Here is a 21,391-nt window from a genome sequence, read left to right as displayed (position 1 = left end):
TTTCAAGAAGTCAAGTACATAATTGTTGGTCGAAAGCTGCTCTCGTCCCAATTTGGCAAGTGTCCTATTTTTCAAATATTTCAGCTTTTGCTCAGTCCACTCGTATGTTTGGTGTCATTTGTTCCGAATGATTGCACGATGAAAATTGTTTGAAGGGGTTTTGCTCGCTTGCTGATTGGACGCCTGAAGGGGACCTGGTGCACCTGCCTAACCGACAACCCGGCAGGTAAGCTGCAGGCCAACTTCTGGCCTCGGCCTTCCGCCCGCCCCCAGGATGACAAAAGGGAGCCCCGGTTTTCCATTGGGGGCCGAGGCGATAACAATGGTTTTGGAAAAAAAAAAAGCTTGACTATACATTACGGAGCCCCTAAAGGGAGGGAAAAAAATGGAAAGATGTTTCTCGTTAGGATGTGAAACTTTGAGTAAGAAGGTCTCCCACGCACGCATACTGCTTTCTCGTTCTAACAAGAAAGTTTCTCTTCTGGACGAGAAAAATATTTCCATTTTTTCTTTCTTCTCCCATGTCCATTTAGGGGTGCCGTAATACATTAAAAAATTAAAATTAAAAAAACGCCTGATAGTTGAAAAAAAATAACTCCATAAAATGTAAGTTCAAAAAAAAAAAAAAAAACGCCTGATAGGCTATATGCCTGATATGATTCCGGCGACACTGCAAGTGTAAACCTTCTCCTCAAACTTTGGATTTTTTTCTCGGCACGCATATTTCATTCCAGACAAAGTGTTGCTCATTTGAGTGGTGGGCTTTAGGACCTGGGGGCGAATTTCAGGTCTTGTGAGACCTGGGGCAGGAGGGAGTGGCACTCATTAGACGCCAAATTGATTGTTTGATTGCTGCAGGTGCGCATTTGGCCCGAAGCAAAAATAACAGCAAACAATTTTCGTCGAGATTGTTGTGTGCTACCTTGACAACATTTGCAAACTCGTCGGTGACGCAACTGTCAGGGACGGTAAATATTTGCATTTCATTTCTTGTCATGACGTTACTAATTACTCTGCAACTTGATATTTTGCACTGACAATTTGGCCTTTTACTTGTGTAACTCTTTTGAAGCAAGTTAGCAAGCACTCTTGGGGGGATGATTGTCCAAAAGGTTGACATGATTTCTTTCATTATGATTCATAAGAGGATTGTTTTGATTCAGCCAAGTGACAAATGTTTGTCTTTTGTCGGAGTTCCCAATCGGGAGTTGGGCGTCACTGTTGCGCCCCCTTCCCCCCATTAATTTATTTTATGGGCCTTTTCTCTTTGTAGCCAATGAGACTTTTTCTTGAAATGTTAAGTTTTTATTGCGCAAGGTGCAATATGGTTTTGGCTGGTGGGTGGTATCTACTCGTGTGACTCTTTTGGAGTGATGTGGTTGCTGTAAAGACCTTTTTAACAATCACGAATGTTTGTGAGAATCTTTTTGACAATTGTTTGCTGCCTGTGTAGACTTGTCTTTACCTGTTGTTTTTAGTGCTACTGCCACATTGTTTTGCACCCGTTGGCATTTTTCTGTCATCAAGGGTCCTATATACTTTCTATGGGAGCCTCCCGTTCTGCTTCCGCAGAACAAAGCGCTGCTTTGGTGTGCTTCAATCAATCAATTAATTAATCAATCAAGGAAGAGTTATGGAATTCCAACCTGAATCCAGTCTGGAATGGATTTTTGATTTCAGGAGTTCCCGTTGTCAACAGCTTATGTGTTTTGTCTGCTCATGAAAAGATGTTTGAGTCATAAATGGTCAAATTGAATAAATAAAATAAATGGTCAAATAAAAAGGTGATTGTCAAGGATATTTTTGCACATAACGCACCTGTCAATACGTCCCGAAGAAAGCAACATTTCCAATTGTTACCTTATAGCTGCAGGATTAAGGAAGCCACGTCACCCTTCACCAACACACCTGATTGGATGAACGTGAGCGTTATCAACTTATCAGGCTTACTGATTGAGTCAGCTGTGTTCCACACATGCAATATTCATCACAATACTGCATTCAACATATTATTGGCAAGAATTTATTTATTTTTTTTGGTGGGGGCTTGACTTCTTTAAGAGAAATATATAGCATAACACACAAAGGAAAATGGTGGTGCTCATTTGCCTATTGACGTCACTTCCTGTGAAAGTCGCGTCTGATTGCTGACTGCTTTCAAACTTGTCAATAAAAATGACTTTTGCTTTGGTGCCTGTTTCTCAAGTCGGAGGGAAAGTATAAGTAGCATCCAAGTTTGCTTTGGCCTGATTGCAAATCAAACTCATTTGGCAGAAAATGGCACCACAAAGGATAAAAAGAAACTGAGTAAATATTAAAACGAAATTTTAAAACGAGGATATGATTGGAAAAGGTTGTATTGTGGACACAACACCAAACTCCTTGGAGAAAAGTCACGTTTCGAACAAAAGAATGTTCTTTTGTGAGCATATCCCACCAGGAAATGAGATTTTTCGGACATCTCTCTCGTCCGCCACATTTTCTCACTTGTTCGGCTTCTCAGCCGAGTGCTTCAGAATGCGGCCCGGGACCTCAAGGCAACAACACGTTTGACTCGACCACCAGCTGGTTGTTCTCCTGCCTGCCGGCTGGCTTTAATAATGGCGCACGGCTGGCTCCATCTTATGGGCACATTTGGTATTGCTCGCTGTGTGGCCTCCATTGCAATGCAAAGAAATGGCAAATGGACTGTCAAGACGTTAAAGAAAGCTGGCAGCAAAACAATTGTCAGACTTTTAAAAAGATTTCATAATGTAGCCTAGATGTGTGATTCTTGCCGTTTTTCAAACATTTCAATCTTCATTGAAAGTCAAGTGCAAAGGCTTTTTTTTTTTTTGGGGCAAAGATTGGTTTTCCAAAGGTGTGTGTATATGGGTAGCTGGCCATCTTTTAAATGAAGTATTTAACAATATCTGCGACTTGCTGGCAACCAGTTGAGGGTGTTCCCCGCCTACTGCCCATAGCCAGCTGGGATAGGCTCCATCACCCCTCGCGACCCTTGTGAGGAGCAAGCGGTTCAGAAAATGGATGGAAGTATTTGACATGTTTTGTCTGAGAAATTTCCAACCCAGTGTGCCAAGAAAAATCAAATTGTGAAAGCTATACCATCATCTCTATTATGAGTTGGCAAGATATGTATTATTCAAACACTACCCCTAATTTGCAGAAATCTCTGGAGAGAGGGTATTGATTTTTGTGAATGCAGTAACACGTTTTTAAGATGAACAGATGTAAATTACCGATCATTTCCAAGCCCAATCATGATTAAAGGCGCTGTCTGCCAGATTCACTCAGGAAAATGCACTTTTTAAATACAGGATGTACACACTATAACTTTCTCTCAGTCTACACATCTGTGTTTGTTAATCTTTGGTGGTGATTTGTTTAAATCCTGTATTTAAAAAGTGCATTTTCCTGAGTGAAACCGGCAGACTGGGCCTTTGAAGAAAAAGAGACCGTGGCAATTTTGAGGGTGGGAGGGGGGGGGGGGGGGGGGACAGTTTGCGGGAGGAGGAGAATGTGACAAAGATTAAAAAAAATTCTTAAGATTTGAAAAAAATGTGTACCAGGCTTTACTGAAATGTTCAATGTTCACTTTTATTATTGTTCTAACACGTTTTAGTTTATCACTTCAAAACACACAAGTGGAAATTAACTAATTGGAACACAATTCTTATTATACCACAATCGTAGTGTGGCTTCCATGACGTGAAGTTGTACCGCTGGATGTTATCGTTGTATCGCTAAGCTACAGTGAGAAACAACAAAAGGTGGCAACAATGAGTAGTAAAAGAATTAAGCTAATTGCTAATTAGCTATTTGACATCCACACACAGGAAGTGGTCAAACAGGCAGGAAGCAGCATTCGGATGCCGATGTCACATCAGCTGGATACCAGTCAGCAACGCAGACCACACCTCCAGCCACTTGATGCTTTGCAGGTCTTCAACTTGATATTTGTAATGCATCTGGTGGATGTCATTGAAGGTCAGGCGGAAAGCGTCGGCGTCATACCAGATGACAATCTGGACGGGGAAAAGTCAGAAATTAAGTACTCAATCAGTAGTAATTGTACAGTTTCTACAGGTTTACATTAGCATATGTGGACATCTCGACTTAGACCCACTTCAACCTTTGCATGGATTACACCCGACCCCGGATTAAGCGGTAGATAATGGATGGAAGCTAGGCCTTAACATAGATGACAGAAAAAGTTTCCAAATATAGTGGTGATTGTTCTAATAATTTGACAGGCTGAAGGGAGTAAAAGTGCGGATGTCCACATTCATTTGGATCAAGTGGTGTGACCTTGAAGTCGAGTCCTGGTCCAAAGGGGCGTTGTTCTGGAAAGTTCTCCTGCCGCTTTTCACCCCACGAGTCGTCCACCCTGGAGTTGAGCACGATGGTTCTGCTTTCAAAGTTGACCCTCAGGTGCAGAGCCGTCGCGTCGTCATCCTCGCCATCGTGATTGTCGTCGTGGTCGCGCACCAGCAGGTTGACGACGAGCCTGCGGCACAAACATGTAGTCGTTGTGGTAACAGGCTGGGGAGGGGTCAGGGCGTGGCCTATTACTTCTCTGCTTGGGGATTGGCTCGTCCTCTGATGACGATGCGGCGGTTCACGCTGAGACCGTCGTCGAGTGCAGCCCTTAATCCGCCTTGCTGTGCACGCACAATTGAGAAAAATATGACAATTATTTCATTCGGAAAAAACAATATACAATAAAATAATAATAATAATAATAATAATAATACGATCCTTTTTGTGGACAATATGAACAGTTATTTCCCAAGATGACCTGAATAAGGTCATCTTACTTACAACACGGGCATCTTAAAATGCTATTCAACAGTCACAGCAAAAACCATCAACTCACCGAGTTGGCAAGCATGGGGAGCAGGCACGAGCATGTGACGTTGCGAGAGGAACACGCTATCCCACTGGCCGAGCTTGTGCAGATCTCGGGCTCCCGATTGGTCGGTGGAGCGGTGGTCGACATCCGTAGGTAGGAGGGGGCGGGGGAGGTGGGACAGGTAAGAGGGGGGCAGGTAAAATTAGGACAAGGAACTGGTTGAAAGTTGCAGCGACAATCAGGGCATTGAGGACAGGCAGGGCATGGGGTCTCGTCTGCAGGGAAACAAAACAATCCATTTGAAAGGACAGAGCACGAGCAGACATGCAAATGTTTGTCATTTACAAAGTAGCAGAGTCTAGTTGCCATCAGCTGGATGACAAGACTTCAAAAGAACTCTGGCAATTACTAAGCAATCATTTGATGGCATGCATGAAGAAGTCATGCTTCCAAAGTAACCTATGAATAAACAATCAAGAGGTAAATTAACAAGTAAACTGTTTGGGGGCCCTTGATCATCTGCTTGATGCCAAATAGTCTAAATTCAAAAATGTACTTTCAATTAAGTGACAAAACCCGGTGTAATTTTTTTTATGTTAAGCTGGGTTGTCTGTATCTGCTGAATGTAACTATGAAAGTAACTTAGTTACTTTTAAAAGCACATAATTAGCAAAGCACCTAAGTTATCACTTTTTCAAGGTCAATGTGGCAACACATTGATTTGGATTGGAATGGACCAGGAATCCAGTCTCAAGCTCCTCAAAAGAAAAGAAAGAAAGTGTCAGGAAAAAAGAACGAGTCCTACTTTGCTGGGACGTCTCATTACTAACTTAGCAATCACATCGTTGTAGCGAGACGCTAAGGCAACGCAGCCACAAATCGATTAGGTGTGGACTCACCCACAGGGCGCTTGCAGATGTAGGCCAGGTACCAGTTGCAGTCCTTGTTGTCCCAGCCACTTTGCTGCATTGCAGCACAGTATCCGTTTCTTTCTCTTGAGTCCGGATAACCAGAAGCCCATTGTCTGAAACGGGCAACAAACTTTCACACAAGGAATTAGCCGGCAGCCTGCCTTGATGGATAGCAATTGCACTTCCTGTTCGCCTCATGAAACAGACGTTCTCCTCAATACAAATTTGGTCTTGACAAATGCCAGTGATGATCATTTTCTCAAGAAAATCCGACTTTCATCTTGCAATGTTTCCTCCTTTGAATTTTGTTTCAATACAGCGAGCCCTCGAGTTAAGGCGCACTCGACCTTAAAGGGATAGTTTGGATTTCTTGACATGAATCTCAATTTCCTCCTCACCTCCAGTGTGTGCGATCATCAGTGACTTAGCCCTGACAGCGTTCTGTGAGACGAGTTCTGGTCCGGTGTTGGGCGAGAGGAAAATAGTCCAGCAAGTTGACTGGGGTCACCGAAATAAAGCGTTTTTCTTCTAAAAACAATTTGTGTTCAAAAGAGTGATACATTTGCATCACAATACTCATTTCTGAAGAAAGTCAGACGCCATTACCGCCGGGCACTACTTTTCTGTTCGTTTGTATCCCTGTGCGTCGCCCCGTAGACAGCTGATAAGACGCGCACTAATCTACAAGTTGTTTGTCTTTCCGAAGGCAGAAGGCGCGCGGATCAGCTGTCTGCAGCGCGTCTATCAGCTGTCTACAGGGCGACGCGCAGTGATACGAACGAACAGAAAAATAGTGTCCGGCGGTTATGGTGTCTGACTTTTTTTTCAGAAAGGAGTTTAGTGTGCAGATGTATCACTCTTTTGAACACAAATAGTTTTTAGAAGGAAAAACGCTTTCCTTCCCCCGTGACCCCAGTCAACTTGCTGGACTATTTTCCCTCTCGTCCAACACCGGACCAGAACTCGTCTCACAGAATGCTGTCAGAGGTAAGTCAGTGCTGATCGCACACACTGGAGGTGAGGATGAAATACAGATTCATGTAAAAAAAAAAAAAAAACGAACTATCCCTTTTTAAGTCGAAACTCCACCGTAACTCGACGACTCCCTGTATTCTATAAGAAGTTGACCTTATTCTTGTAAAACGTGCATGCAGTTGTCCTTTAAAGTTGGCATTGTAATCATCAATATCTGTAGCAACAACTGAGCAGTAAGTAATGCATGGCTTAAAACTACTCTGGTGACACCTCAGCTGTGCTAATATGTCAGAAAGTGGACCCTGGCCACATCGTTTTGATTTGTGCGCTTACATATAATTGCTGTACTGCCGGGATGAAAACGACACTGATTATTATTACACTGTCAAATCAACATGTCATTATTTGAACAGACACGGGATTGCTCCGCAATTCATACAACAAAATCTGAAATAAACCTCATCCAGAAAAATAATCCATAATCAGTAATTTGGTGACATCTCCCAGAACAGATTTCAAGCACATAGATTTTTCATGCTCCAAGCACTGAGTAAAGGAATGGCACTTACGACACTGCTTTAAAGTAAAACGTTCCGTCCACCCACTGCCACCAATGCCACTTTTCTGCATGATGATTCCAAGGACGAAACAGGCCGATCCAGTTGACCGCGTCCCTGTTAACTTGTGAAAGCAACCAGTTCTGAAAGAATGGTAGAGAGTAAAAGGCACTTTTCCATGAGCCTGGTTCACACTGAAACCGCCTAAGACAGACAGTAAGTAAACAGTAAGTAAAAAAATAAAATAAAATAAATAAAAGAATTAAATTGAGAGAATGGGAGACAGAAAACAAGAGAGGGCACGATTGATAAAGATTGCGAGAAAAAAATAAAGAGAAAGCGAGTAGAGAGATTAGATAGGGTAGAGAGAGCGAGAGTTGGATGCGTCACCTGCTCATTTCTGTCCCAAATGCTGGTCAGGAGGCCTCCCTTGGAGTAACAAATGTTTAGAGCTTCTCGCCACCTCTGATAGTCGTTTGAGAAGTAGTAACAGTGATCCTTGTAGCGCCGCCAGTCTGCCGGACATTTGGACAGCGCTGGAAAAACAACACGATGAGAAACACACCAACATCCACCACGCATGATCTCTTTCATTGCACATGTAGGAAAAATTATAGTCCAGGGGATTGTCTTGCAGCAATGACAACATCTCAGCCATTTCACGTGGCGCCCTCAGGGAGCGACATGGGACAATTAAGGTCACATGGGGCACAGACACTTCTAATACAGTATATGACCCCGATCCACCAGGCAAGGCCTATGCATAGTTTGCACAGATGGTATTTTAGAACTGGGGGGACGGGAACCAAAAAATGTAATAAATAAATAATTAATGTTGGCTAAGATCTAAACAAAGATGTAGCAATTGACATGTGTATTTGAAAGTATTTCAATTCAGCTATTGAGTACACATGTCAAGCATCTAGCTAAGGAGAGAAGTTAGAAAACAACTGAATGTTCTTTCAAATTGAGCAAACATTTTATTGTGTGTTAAAAGACTCGTTCGAACTGTGACGGTGTGTTCGATTGAAAATCGGAATTTAGAGCATTAATAACTGTAGCCAGAGTTGCGTGCTCCCAGTGCTTCCCATGCAGCCATGGGCGAAAAATGCACCAACAAAACACCGAAGTTACTAAAAAGAAACAAATTACAATTGGTTCATGTGATAACAGAACATATAGGAAAAGTGCTTACAAGACGAGCTTTGTGACGTAGGTTACGTGTTGCGTCTCCATGACGCGTACTTGTGTGCCAGTGCACGATATGTGATTTTTTTTGTTTTTTGTTAATTCTATAATAAAATTCAAAATTGCTGATCTTTCGATGATATATTCCTTTGCCATTAAAAAGTCGAAAGAGCTAACATTGAGTCCGTTTTAAAGGAAAACCTCAATGATAGAGTTGACCTCTGAATTAAGTCTTCATTGGACTTTTAGACAAAGTACAGCGGGGGGAAAAGCCATTTTTCATCCAAAGTCAATTAAGTAGGTTAAGTACATTCTCACCTGAACAAGTCCACCCAAGGACAAAGTTGACAAAGAAAGTGACTGTAATCCTCATGTTCGGAACTTTGACTCGACTGTGTGCCCCCTCGGACGGAAACGAACGCAGCAGCAACTGGAGACAAGCAGCGAAGAGCAGGAGCAGACTCAGCAGCAGGGGATCAACTTGTTGACTGCGTTGCTGCTCCCAGGCCCTCCTGTCTCCAGATCACGATACCACGTCACAAAAAGACGGAAGGGAGAAAAAAAAAAGATAAAAGAAAAAAACGTACAGTCCAACCTAACAAAAAAAACTTGTGTGACGTCATTTCAAAGCTTTGAAGACGAGCACAGCCAAAACTCGTTACTTTTCATACACTTAGTGTTGTAGCACAGTTCCAATATGTAAACAAAAAGAAGAAAACAAAACAAAACACATCAAACAAATAGTAATGATCAATCTGGTAGTGACGAACACCTTAGCTATGAACTCTAAAGGATAATTGTTGACCAACTTAAATGAATTTGTACAAAAGGCTCCTAGAAATAGTGTATTATTGTTGAGTGTTTATTTACATGAATCAGAACTTTGTATTGTTGTGCCTCCCCATGGCATGTGACTACGCGATTACGTATGACGATGTGTCGGGCGTGCATGCGCAGTTCAGTTCAGTAGAGAGCAGGTGGCTACAGCGGTGCTGTAGCAGTCGGATTGATCACGTTGTACGTAGTTTCGTTTGACAGAGTTCATGACCACAAAGTAAGTCAGAAATGTTTATTGTTGCATTGTTTATGTGTATTTCCAACTTGTGTGCTAGTTTCGATGGCTATATACGGAGTTTAGAAGTGAACCGCGGGACGCTACAGTTCTGTAACAGTCGCCATTACCAACTGGCTTTTTTACTGTTATTGGTTAGACCAGTAAAACATTTACGTGCATTCAAGTGAATTCTAAATGACTGTAGTAGGTCATTTTGAGCAGTATAAATATAATACCTATTGCGTGGGCAATGTTTTCTTTGTGTTTGTCCTTTATGGAGTTTCTAAGGCATAAAAATACTTATTAGTCATGTCATTGTATAATTTGTGTGACATCTAAATATTGTGCATCCCCTTATTATTGTTATTCTGATATTTCAGACTCTGTTTCATCTACATCCATTTCACCTGTTGCTTCAACCCGCTTGTCTCGACCTCATTGTCTCCACCTGTACCCTCATCTCCTGAATAACCAGTAAAGAATCAACAAACCACCATAACGCATTCTCCTGTATTCTGATCGATACACCATCCTGTGTAGTGTATACACCTTCCATGAGCCAGCATAATAGCCTCCCCAATAGAATTGTTTCAACTGCACTCTGAAAAGAGAATTGTTGAAGATTGTTGTTGAAGAATTGTTTAAGATTACACATTGAATTGTTGACCAATTTAATAAAACTGCTTCAATGCTTCAGTTATTCACTTTGTGTTAATTTAGTTCAATCTCGGATGAATTTAGTTAAATCGTGTTGCCAATTAAAGCAATTTTATTAAGTTGGTCAACAATTCAATTTTTAATCTTAAATTGGTTGAATAATTCTCTTTTTAGAGTGTAACACAACTGAATTAAATTCATCCAAATCTAATACATTAAGTTTAATTAACTCAATTAATTAAACTTAATGACCTCTTAATTAATCAAACTATAATATATTAACTTGGATAATCCATCAATTTTCTTGACTGTTTATTCTTCACAAAGGTGGCTGGAACCTATCTCAGCTGGCTTTGGACAGTAGACGGGGTACACCCTGGACTGGTTGCCAGCCAATCACAGGGCACACAGAGACGAACAACCATCCACACGCACAAGCACACCTCGGGACATTTGAGAGCGCCCAACTAACCTGACAACCATGTCTTTGGAATGTGGGAGGAGACTGGAGTACCCGGAGAAGACCACGCAGGCATGGGGAGAACATGCAAACTCCACCTAGGAAGGCCGGAGCCTGGACTCGAATTAAAAAATAATAATAATAATTACGCATGTTTTGATCTTTTTAGTAGCCTATTTAGAATTTTAGCGCACACTGATGCTGGAACTCAGCTTTAGCAATAGCATGTAACACCTTTATTAAACCTGATGATACCCTGTATTTTGGTTTACAGCAGAGGGCGCTAAAGCTCCATGTCGTACAAACGCATTGTGTTCGTTGCAAATATAAAATATCTCCAATCCAGTTTTCAGTTCCCCTGACGCAGTGACGCTGTCTATCACAATTGATTTTGGGGAAAAGACATTTTAATCTCAGCTGTTTCCCTTGACCAGTGGTTCTCCCCTTATCCAGCCAACACAGGTGTTTCATATGATCAGCTAATTAGCAAGCTCTGCATGCCATGAATCCTGATAACCCTCAGCTGTGTTGGCTATGGGCGACATGGAAAACAGGCTGGATATGATACTCGAGGACAAGGTATTGCCACCTGGCGCTCATCAACGAGCCCCACCTCCAGACCTGGCTCCACAGGAAGGCCTGCATCTGGGCAAGGGAAACGGCAGTCCATTTATTTCACTCGCTACAGGGTTCGTTTGAGACGTGCTTTGTCTGACCCCTCACCTCCGACCTTTTTGCCATGTGCGACCCTGCCAGGGGTATAAAACCCCAGACAACATACCTCCTAGGATCATTTGGTCACACAAACCTCTCCACAACGGTAAGGTGTCAGTTCATGGAGATGGTTTGCTAGCTTACTGGCTAATTTTCTAGCCAGTCAGCTTGCTAGTTAGCTAGGTAGTTAATTATCCAGTTTAAGGACAATTCTAGGCAAATGAAACCTGGAGACATACTGTTGATTGCGGATAAAAAGTGCAATTTAGATGGATTTGTAACAGATGCTAGCTTGTACCGTGTCAGCGCATGTTAGCAAAACTAAAGTACCTTAGCATTTTGATACCCCTTTTCAAACATCACTTACTGAATAATATGTGTAGGCTATTTGAGTTATTTCATTAAATCATAGGGGCTAAAACTGCATTTTGAGGATTAATGAAGGAAGAAATTGATTTCCGAATCTCTAAAAATACCAGTTTTCTGAGAAGCTATCCTTGGCACTCAAAAATGTCATCTGGCACTTGGAACCTATATGGCGAATCAACAGACGCTAATGTTCACATTAAAGGGCTAATAAATGCCAAATTAATAGTGAATAATGGCAATGACCAACAGTATAGAGGCTAAAATTAGTATTGTCTGAAAGTTCATGGTAATATGTGAAGAATTAATAAAGTTGCAGGATTTTTATGTAAGCTGTCCGCGACCCACTTTTGGGTCCCGACCCACTCGTTGAGAATCACAGGTGCAGAGAATGGATGGAAGCTAGCACAAATGTGCACACCCTCTGATGTGGTGGCGTTCAGCATTAACCAATCAGATTCAAACTGAATGAATAGTTTATTTTGAAGGCCAAATAAATAAAAAAAAATAGATAAACAAAACAAATTAAAAACACATGTAGCAGTGCTCCAAAAGGATCAGAAAAAAAGTCACTCTTGTGTACCCTATTAACCCCTTGTTTAATTCTATTTGATGATAATAATAATAATAATGAATGAATGATTGAATATTTTATACTAACATCAAGAACTGGTGTTAGTCAAAAATGCTATGCTGTAAATGAAGCAGAGAAATGATGAAATCTTAAAAATTTCCCCAGCGCAAAAGAGTCAGGCACTTTCCTTGGGTGGACAAGCCTCCAGGTGAAGCCTGAGCACACCCTGCTTGCCCAGCGTGGACAGCAGTTTAAACTCTATGGGCATGTTATGCACGGGTAAGCGTTTGAGATCATCGTAGTAGTGCTCGGTGAGAATGTGTCCGTCCGGGTGTTTGTCAAAGGGCCAGAAACCGTACAGGTGAACTTCGGAGCACAGCTCCAGAGCCAGACTGGCCATTAATATGCCCGTGGTGGGCTGATAGTTGTTGAGACCTTTGGCATCCCAGAACCGGGACACATTGCGCACGTAGTTGGGGTTGAATGAGATGGCACGGATGGGACTGTTGAAGTCTTCCAGGGTGCGGGCCGCTCGTATTGACACTTGTGTGCAGGAGCGGTAGGAGAAGGTATGAAGGAGCATCAGGGCCTTCCCGTAGATCTGGACTGCTTCCACAAATTTCTGCTGTGGTCCCAAGCCCGACAGAGACTCGTACCTGTGGGGGGGAAAGCGCTGGTGGGATTAGTGACAACAAAAGATGCCCACTGATCCTCAGAGACACAGAAGTCTAAAATCATCTCATGATGAGTAATATGGTGCACAAGTGGCTGCTAACTAACACACACATCAAGATTTTGTCCATCTGCCAGACCTTGCAATTGAGCAGCACTTTTATCAAGCTACCGGTAAAACCAAGCCGCTGTCATGTTTCTGTTTTGGAGGGCTGGATTTTGGTTTAGTTTTGGGTGTTTATGTTGTCTTTTGTCCGGTTTTGTCTCCCGAGGCCACTATCCTCCTATCTGCTATAACTAACTAGAATGGGGGAGGATGACCAAATCGTCGATCACAATAGAATCACAACAAACCAAGCAGTATTGTTGAACACATCAGAAGTTGTACAATTGTGAAGCTCACAACCAACAGTGCGGTTATTTCTACACTTTGACGACAATGTTGAAATCTAACTAATTATACAGCTTGTGCAGGTAACTTTTAAGATGGCCACCATAGAAAGGATTACTTATATTTCCAATATTTCCTCTTTGGAAATCCTTACAAGCAGAAGTGACAAGAAAAGATGCCATCAGAATTACTTGCGTTCGAAGACGTCGAGGTTGGCCGTGACGAGGTCCGTCCTGACGCCTACATCTTTGGCGTACACGTCGTCCAGCGGCGGTAGATTGCACCTAATCACGAACTGAGCCGAGTCAATCGTTTCTCCGCAGCCGCTGTCGATCAAGATGCCTCCGTTGCCGACCACGGAGCAATTGTCGTACATCGTCTTGGAGAACGGATGCTTCTGGAAATCAGTGCACATCAAGGTCAGTGTTGTTTTCACAATGTGTTATTTCCATACTGTAGAGATGAGCAGCAAGGTCCTGGATGTGACATTTTCTTGTATTTCACAGTTTCATGGTCATTTTCAATTGGGAGTGACAAATGGCGAGCTTTATTTGGAGAACTTTAGCTTTGAAAAATGTTTTGTTTTTGAAGTTTAAGTGTGTTTTAATTACGTTATTGTGATTATTTATATATATATATATATATATATATATATATATATATATATATATATATATATATATATATATATATATATATATATAATTTTTTTTATTTGGTACAGAATTTACAGTTCAATGGTGTTTTAACTTTTACTGCATTTAATCTTTCAGATTTTGTTTTTCTTTTAAACATTTTATTCAGGTACAATTTTGTTTCAAATATAGGAGCAATGTATTGGTTTGTTGTTTGTTTGTTTGTTTGTTGTTTAAATTTATTCTTTATTTTACATTTATCAGTGTACCTTCACAAAGGTTTTGAGGCTATCCGGCGTCACGGTCAGCATCCAGTCGTCTAAGTAGTTAATCACGGTTCCCACAGGTGTGTTCTCCTGTGTGATGATGGCCATCTCGACCCCGTGAGTCCAGTTACTCAGGTTGGAGCTGCGACATCACCAACAGTAGTTTTAGGCTGCCTTGCATGTCAGCTTTGTCTGCCTTGCTATGGCAAGAAAAAGCGAGACCTCTTGTGCAAGTGTTTGCACTCACCGGAAGTCCGCAGCTGGATCAGGTAGGATTTGTTTTTGAAGGGGCACGGTGCTAAACGTTATCATGAAATGTAGACACACGAAAGAGAGACATGTTACATATAAATAAAACATGCATTCTTTTCTTACATTTTATATATGTATATATATATATATATATATATATGTGTGTGTATGTATGTATATATGTGTAGAGAGAGAAAGAATGAAAAATCCAATTTGATCATAATGCTAAATAGAGTGCATTTATATAGAGCTTTACCAGGGGTCCATTTAACAAAGCAGGTTTAACAAATTCTGAGACTAATCCTGAACAGTGAGTTGACCTACCCTGAGATAAGAAACTCAATCTCGCAATCTCGTTGGCAGCACACTTAGTGACGGATTTACCCATCTGCGTGTGTTTAGTGAATTAGGCGCTCCGGATTGCTCCATTTTTACCGGTTAGCGGCGTGCAAAGGCAATGCAAACCTTTAGTGAATATACCCCTCTGCGTTTCGGTTGAAGGACAGCTGTTTTGAGTTAGTTTGATCAACGCAGAGTAATTTCACGTGGAGTTAAGCTCGTGCACCACCACTCTAAAAAGATCTTCCACCAGTCACCATGGCAATCTATCTACATCACATAGAGGATAAAGGGTTGACAACACACAGCCTAAAACCAGTTGAAGCTAGATGTTTATATCACTGTTACATCAGTTCAAAACAGACACTTGACCTCCCAACTTAACAGGTCATGAATTCAAACTTAACCCAGACATGACACCTAGTGCCCAAAGACAGCTGGGATAGGCTCCAGCACGCCCGTGACCCTCGTGATGATGAGTGGTTTGGGTAAAGGATGGACAGATGGATGGAGTATAACTTATGTGACAGACACTATACAGTATAATGGAACAAAAGCGATGGGAGGAGCATACCTCCAGTTGTTCATGGAACCGACATGCCAGAAGATGACGATGATGATGATCAGGCAGAAAAAGAAGGAACACACCCAGTCCATGCGTCTCCTCATCATGCTCACTGATTCACTGTGTCAGGAATCTAAATAAATGTTTGAAAGCAAACAAATTCAAATGTATTGAACTTAAAATTGAAATAAAATTGACCTGTACTTAACAAAGTTACTCTATCAGATTAATTAACGTGTGCCCCAAACACATTTAAGAACAATGGCACACTCAATAAATAAACTAATAATAATAATAATAAACCTCACTACAACTTAAATGAAAGAACAAAAGAATCAGACTTGTCAATACATTTTAATTTAATTTATCTCACAGTATAATACATTCGGATTCTGTCATAACTCGTCTACAGCATCGATCATATTAGGAAAATGTTTTGTGGGAGTTTTCTGCATTAAACACTATACTATGTCCTTGGCTTTTGTGTACATTAGATTTAAATAATAAAATAACGTCAACCGGTCAGACAGCTCTTTTCTTTGAATTTAAAGAGATGTTCTTAATTTACTACTACATCATATACAGTAGTTGTGTTGCTTTTTTTCAGCGCTTTTATGAATCTGTTAAACATTATTACATTGTCTCTATGTGCCCTGTGATTGGTTGGTAACCAGTTCAGGGTGTCCCCTGCCTACTGCCCAGAGCCAGCTGAGATAGGCTCCAGCACCCCCTGCGACCCTTGTGAGGAGCAAGCGGTTCAGAAAATGGATGGATGGATGGATGTATGTATAATAAATTAACCAAATTGCAAGGAAACACAAAATGAAAACTTGAAGTTTCAGTCTTTGTTGAAAATAAATTGAAATGACAAATTATACAGTTTAAATGTTTACTTGGGTGTTAAGCAAGACATTAACTGAATAATACACAAGTAAAAATTATCTGTTTCCTGAATGGCATTCAGCAGGAAAAATAATTCAATAATGATTAAATTAATAAAAGCACACTAATATATTAGTGGTTAGTGTACATAAATAATGTACAATTATATACAACGTGCATTATAATGTATGTTAAGCATTTAAACATGTCCAAATATTGAAACTTCTCTCTCTCTCTCGAGTAAAATTTACTCGTTTTTAGCACTTCGAAAATTAAACACGTTAACTGAGTAAATCTTAATTATTAATTTAATTCAAAATGTTTTACAATTATTCGGATAAGCGGTAGTAAATGCATGGATGGATGTATTACAAAATTTGCTGTATATACATTACACAGAAGAAAACAAGTATCACATTGAAATATACCTAATGTTTTTAATTAACTGTGAATACTTGAAAAAAAATGAAACCAAGGTAATATCTACAAGGTCACAAAATCCTTTTTTTTTTTTTTTCAGTGCAGACATACAGTAATTCACAACTGATTTATATAAATATTCTGAGGATAAGCGAATCCGCTAATGGATGGATGGATGGATGGATGGACAGACATAGCAACCAAAAAAGTCGAAACACACCAGTCAGCAGGGAAGTAACAGAACAGTCATCCTATACCTTCTGGAGCAGAAGCTATGTTGTCATCGGTCCGGTTACCGGCGAATTGTCATCCAAAGAGACAGAGATATTATACAGGATCGTTTTCTTAATGAATAGTTGTCTACTTTTAATTCAAATTGCTACATTCACATACTTGAACTCGAGCCGGCGATGCAACCGCGATACCCCGGTGGAGCAGGCTACACTGCATGCTCCTTCACCCATGCAGACTGCGTCGGCGATTAAAAGTTGTGACATGCACCAGTGCCTTTATGCAATGTAGACTCATTTAATAATAATGTATCGTAAATACTAATAGAATGTTTTGATCGCGTGTTGATGTTGTCTTTTTCATACCACGTCGGGCACGCCGCTTCTTTGTTGCGTCAAAAAAGTTAATAAAAATAAATAAATAAAAATAATAATAATAATAATAATAAAGGGCCCTCGCAACCCGGGCCACGTTGGAGTACTTGCACGTCAGTGGCATAAATATCGTAGGTGCAGCCTTTGCGTCGCACCGTCGCAGAAGGAAGGGAGGGAGGGAGGGGGGGAGGAGGAGGGAGAGAGAGAGAGAGAGAGATTTGGAGCCGATATTTATTTTCACTCGAAAGGAAATACTGGCATCAAAATTTCAAAAAATAAATAAATAAAATACAAACTCCAACTCTTAACTTTGGTGAAATGTCTTGTTTAGTGAATTAAAACATGTCTGATTTGCAAAATGTTTTTATAAAATCTTAGAAACATTTGTTTTAAATTCCTAACACAAAGTTAAACTACCCAGAATCATCTGCGCATGTCTTAAAAAGTTAAAAGAAGACTTAAGAAAATAACTCCCTGATCTATAGTAAAGCGTTTCCCTAAATTTCAAAATCTGACATGTTAAATTTTCACATTTATTTGTTTTAATTTCAAACAAAAAAAAGGGGGGAAATAGTTTCCAAGTCAGCAGCATCTCTTATAAAGTTAAGTAAAGATTTAAATAACTTAACTTACAAAGTTAGCACTATTTTATTTTTATTCTATCAGCAGTCAGATTTTTTATTTTTTTTTTTAAAGGGCCAATAATGTTTTGCAAAATGCTAAATATTGATGCTGATAATGAACGCTTTCCCTCTCAGCCATTTTCACTGAAGCAACCCTCTTCGCTCACTGATTTTGCAAGACCCACAGAATATTGTGTTCTATTGCTATAAAAACACCTGCCAAACCTACCAAAAGCAACATTAGAGTCTCTTCTTTCATCAGAGGAGAGAGGGGGGGAAAAAAAAAAAAAAAAAAAAAAAAAAAAAAGTCTATTTCTATGTTTCCGTTTTGCAGCAATTCGCATTAGAATATAGCTAAGTTTCATCATTATTCACAAATCTGCTTAGAATTTGTTTTCAACACGGCTCTGGTTGATCTTATACTCTGCTGCCACCTGCTGGATGTTTTTTGTATTTACTACCATTTTTTTCCACCAGTTCTCTGCCTTTGAGAGGCTGTATCAAAGCCTTCTGTATGCTCCAACATTAAAAAAAAAAAAAAAAAAACAAAAAAAAAAAAAAAACGTGTAAATATGTCTTTGGGAGACACTACATTTAAAATAGAATGGATTTATACGTTTTTGAGAGCAAATGAGAATAATTTCTGTTTCACAAAGTTCTTGTCTATTAAAAATTTCCAACTTTCCCAATATTTTATTCAAAACTTTATTGGCATCATTTAAAAATGGGCAGTTGACAATTGGCAGCGAGGCCTTTGAGTGGAGGGGTACGGGAGCCTTTTCATCATCGGCATCCGCATTCATCCACCACCATGTCCTGGTAGTGGCGCAGCACCACGTTGTCGTTGTTGTCATAGTAGAGCATGGAGATGGGCGAGAAGCGGACGGGCACGCAGCACGGCTGAGGGGTGCTTCCCGGGTCCAGCGAGTGAACCAGAGTTTGCAGGATGGCGTGGTTGGTGCTGTTCAAGCTGTCGCTGAGCGGGAAGGGGCACTCGCCGTGGCAGTAGTTTGCCAAGTAACCCTGCGGTGCGATGATCCAATCCTGCCAGCCGACGTCCTTGAAGTCCACGTAGAGACGTCGGGCCTTGCAAATGTTGCTGGGCGACACAGGGGGCGGGGCGTCGTCGATGCTCCTCCGCTGCCGGGTTCGGCACTGCTGCGGGTGTAGCGACACCGCCACCAGCGAGGCCTGCACAGGTGGCGCCGCCCAGGACTGACCCAGGTCAGAGTCCAGAGGCCGCAGTTCCAGAAGCAGACCGTAATTGCGCGCCGGGCGGCGCCAGGACTCTGCCAGCGAGGTGACGTCCAAGGTCACCGACACCCCTTCCTGGCCCGGCCGGACAGACTGGGATAGGAGGAGGCGGCGATTGGCCCGTGGGTCGGCACCTTTCAGCGTGGGCCGGACCACCTTGTACAGAACGGCACTGATGGTGGGACCGCTTTGCAGGAGGGTCGCTGTCCTCCCCGAGCCCCTGGGCCCGGACCGCCACAGGAAGTTGACATGCAGTTGGGCCAGAGACAAGACTTCCGATGACTCGAGGGCAGCTAGATTGAAAAACAGATGCTGGTCCACGCAGCCTGGGCACACCATGTCGGAACCCGGAACTACACCGCCTGCATGCACACACGCACAGGAATTAAATTACACACACAAATGGACATAGACACCCAAACATAGGTGGCTAAACATGTGCTTACACATACACTTTAGCATTAGCACACAAACCGACAAAGACACACAATTCACAAACATGCAGAGACATGGTGACAGGGACATATATCACGGACACACAAACAAAACAGAGACACAAACACACACAGATAAACAAATATTTGGAACACAGACTCAACTGAGGTAGCCTACATGTGGATATACACACAAAACAAACATGCTAATAAATTACATTTGTCTGTAGCCACACAACAACATGGACTTGGTGCCACTACCTTGGTCTTGCACATATCTGATGATGTTGCCACGGACGCCGTACTCGGACACCGTGCACGGCTCGCCCCCGTCGGCTTGGACGCGCTTCGACCTCCGGAACATCTTCCACAGGGCCGGAGGGACTTCGAGGCGCCGGGACCGCGACCCGGTGAGTCCGTCGGCGGCGGCGGCCGGACGCTCGGAGAGGCCCAGGGCGCCGAGGAGACGCCGCTCCTGGGGGACAGCGTCCACGCCGACCAGGATGAGAAGCAGGAGGGCACGCATGTTGTTCTTCATTCAGCGTGACGACTGGCCCAGCTGCGCGCGCGAGCGTTTGATTTAAATGGCGCGACCTCCCGCTGTGATCGATAAGATAGTGTTAGAGGGAGGGGGAAGGGAAGACTTTTGTTTGTTTTCTAAACTTTTTATCAGTTCCTTGAGCTCAAGAGTCACAGATTCTAATTCTAGATAAAACTAGGGCCAATATTCAGACGAAGTGAGAAAATATAATACAAATGCCAAGTTAATACCATTGATTAAAATAGCATTGTCATCCCATTTTTAAACTTTTTTTTTTTCCCCCACCATCATTTAGGGAAATGAGCGCCACAATGTTAAAACAAGTTAAAAAAAAATTGTTTAATAACTTTTTATTTTTAACTTAAAAGTTACAATATATATAATTTATTAATGCCAGCTAGTGGTGAACTAAAAGAATGTAACGATTTTGAAGCATGTTTACGATGGTGCCTCAGGCAGACCCCACTTCGCAAGACTACTAAATTACTACCTTTTATTGCACAAGTGAATAAGCAAGCGGGCAGCAGGAGCTTAGCCTGAGAGGCATGCAATGGGGTAGATGCCACGGCCTTCCGGGTTCTACACATCAACGCCGTTTCCGGCCACTGCTGGCCGCGTTCCAACACTCGCAACCCCACCTCTGCAAATTTTTAATCATAATTAGTCTCATAACTTCAATAGTTAACTCACGATTAATCACAAATTTTATATCTGTTCTAAATGTACAACAAAATGTACAATACATTGTTTTCCACGTTTTTATACTCTTGTTACATTAAACTGGAACACATTAAACATTAAACTGGAAAAATGTTAAAATAATAGAAATGTGCTGCATCTTTTAATCATTGACACAGTAATTTCATAATAATTCACAAAATTAAGTTAAAATTAAAAATATGTACTGTACTGCAAAAAAACGAGTGTGATATTGACTTGTGTTAAGGTCATTAATCTGCCACTAGGTGGCATAGTTGCATTTGTAAGACGGTGACAGCTCAGTGCATTTTTCTTTCCATATTAACTCATTTGCTCCCAATAACGTGTAAATACGTTTTTTTTATGTTTTAAGTGTCCCAAAGACGTATTTATAAGTTTTTTTGTTTGTTTGTTTTATGCTAGAGCATACAGATGCAGCCGCTCAACTGCAAAGAACGGTTGCAGAAATGATAGTTATTACACAAACGGCCAGCAGGTGGCAGCA

At 41.5% G+C, this 21,391-nt stretch overlaps 3 protein-coding genes and 1 long non-coding RNA gene across 9 annotated transcripts; 1 reads left to right on the top strand and 3 right to left on the bottom strand.

Moving 5' to 3' along the window:
• Positions 1–3,571: 3,571 nt before the first annotated feature.
• On the bottom strand, positions 3,572–9,370 carry LOC144030986 (uncharacterized). The gene is made up of 9 exons (XM_077537661.1): positions 9,354–9,370; positions 8,802–8,995; positions 7,686–7,831; positions 7,308–7,438; positions 5,752–5,876; positions 4,877–5,127; positions 4,573–4,661; positions 4,309–4,507; positions 3,572–4,025 (listed from the first exon to the last, which is right to left on the bottom strand). Coding segments are annotated over exons 1-9 (1,284 nt in total). The 5' UTR covers positions 9,356–9,370; the 3' UTR covers positions 3,572–3,878.
• LOC144030988 (uncharacterized) lies at positions 9,156–16,437 on the top strand. 3 transcript variants are annotated; one of them, XR_013287400.1, is made up of 5 exons: positions 9,156–9,537; positions 9,918–10,011; positions 13,695–13,790; positions 14,353–14,541; positions 16,103–16,437. It is a non-coding gene; the product is annotated as an uncharacterized LOC144030988 (long non-coding RNA). The 3 variants fall into 3 exon arrangements; XR_013287401.1 differs by lacking the exon at positions 9,918–10,011; XR_013287399.1 differs by lacking the exons at positions 13,695–13,790; positions 14,353–14,541; positions 16,103–16,437 and adding an exon at positions 10,522–11,000.
• Positions 12,193–17,345, bottom strand: LOC144030987 (alpha-2,8-sialyltransferase 8E-like). 4 transcript variants are annotated; one of them, XM_077537663.1, is made up of 8 exons: positions 17,327–17,345; positions 17,124–17,237; positions 16,988–17,002; positions 15,438–15,561; positions 14,520–14,570; positions 14,276–14,414; positions 13,563–13,768; positions 12,193–12,964 (listed from the first exon to the last, which is right to left on the bottom strand). In XM_077537663.1, exons 4-8 carry the CDS (start codon positions 15,533–15,535, stop codon positions 12,484–12,486), a joined length of 975 nt encoding a protein of 324 aa, XP_077393789.1. In that variant the 5' UTR covers positions 15,536–15,561; positions 16,988–17,002; positions 17,124–17,237; positions 17,327–17,345; the 3' UTR covers positions 12,193–12,483. The 4 variants fall into 4 exon arrangements, with proteins under 4 accessions (XP_077393789.1, XP_077393788.1, XP_077393790.1 ...); XM_077537662.1 differs by lacking the exon at positions 17,327–17,345 and having other exon boundaries at positions 17,124–17,316; XM_077537664.1 differs by lacking the exons at positions 16,988–17,002; positions 17,327–17,345 and having other exon boundaries at positions 17,124–17,316.
• Positions 17,346–18,649: 1,304 nt separating this feature from the next.
• On the bottom strand, positions 18,650–20,806 carry gdf3 (growth differentiation factor 3). Its single transcript, XM_077536893.1, has 3 exons — positions 20,678–20,806; positions 19,908–20,246; positions 18,650–19,574 (listed from the first exon to the last, which is right to left on the bottom strand). Exons 2-3 carry the CDS (start codon positions 20,182–20,184, stop codon positions 18,742–18,744), a joined length of 1,110 nt encoding a protein of 369 aa, XP_077393019.1. The 5' UTR covers positions 20,185–20,246; positions 20,678–20,806; the 3' UTR covers positions 18,650–18,741.
• Between the last annotated feature and the right edge of the window lie 585 nt (positions 20,807–21,391).

Source organism: Festucalex cinctus, chromosome 11, assembly GCF_051991245.1.
Source record: "Festucalex cinctus isolate MCC-2025b chromosome 11, RoL_Fcin_1.0, whole genome shotgun sequence".
Classification (NCBI taxonomy): Eukaryota; Metazoa; Chordata; class Actinopteri; order Syngnathiformes; family Syngnathidae; genus Festucalex; species Festucalex cinctus.
Note: the sequence above shows the minus strand (reverse complement) of the source record. Positions and strands in the feature narration are given on the sequence as shown.

Excerpts from the sequence above, each read along its gene's own strand:
- LOC144030986 (XM_077537661.1), bottom strand. Across the intron at positions 5,877-7,307 it reads TTTTACTTTAAAGCAGTGTC|ACAATGGGCTTCTGGTTATC; the intron begins GTAAGTGCCATT and ends TGCCCGTTTCAG. Across the intron at positions 4,026-4,308 it reads GACCAGGACTCGACTTCAAG|ATTGTCATCTGGTATGACGC; the intron begins GTCACACCACTT and ends TTCCCCGTCCAG.
- LOC144030987 (XM_077537663.1), bottom strand. The coding sequence starts at position 15,535 with ATGATGAGGAGACGCATGGACTGGGTGTGTTCCTTCTTTTTCTGCCTG. Across the intron at positions 14,415-14,519 it reads GATCCAGCTGCGGACTTCCG|CTCCAACCTGAGTAACTGGA; the intron begins GTGAGTGCAAAC and ends GTGATGTCGCAG. Across the intron at positions 12,965-13,562 it reads CTCGACGTCTTCGAACGCAA|GTACGAGTCTCTGTCGGGCT; the intron begins GTAATTCTGATG and ends TCCCCCCCACAG.
- gdf3 (XM_077536893.1), bottom strand. The coding sequence starts at position 20,184 with ATGAAGAACAACATGCGTGCCCTCCTGCTTCTCATCCTGGTCGGCGTG. Across the intron at positions 19,575-19,907 it reads CAGATATGTGCAAGACCAAG|GCGGTGTAGTTCCGGGTTCC; the intron begins GTAGTGGCACCA and ends GTGTGCATGCAG.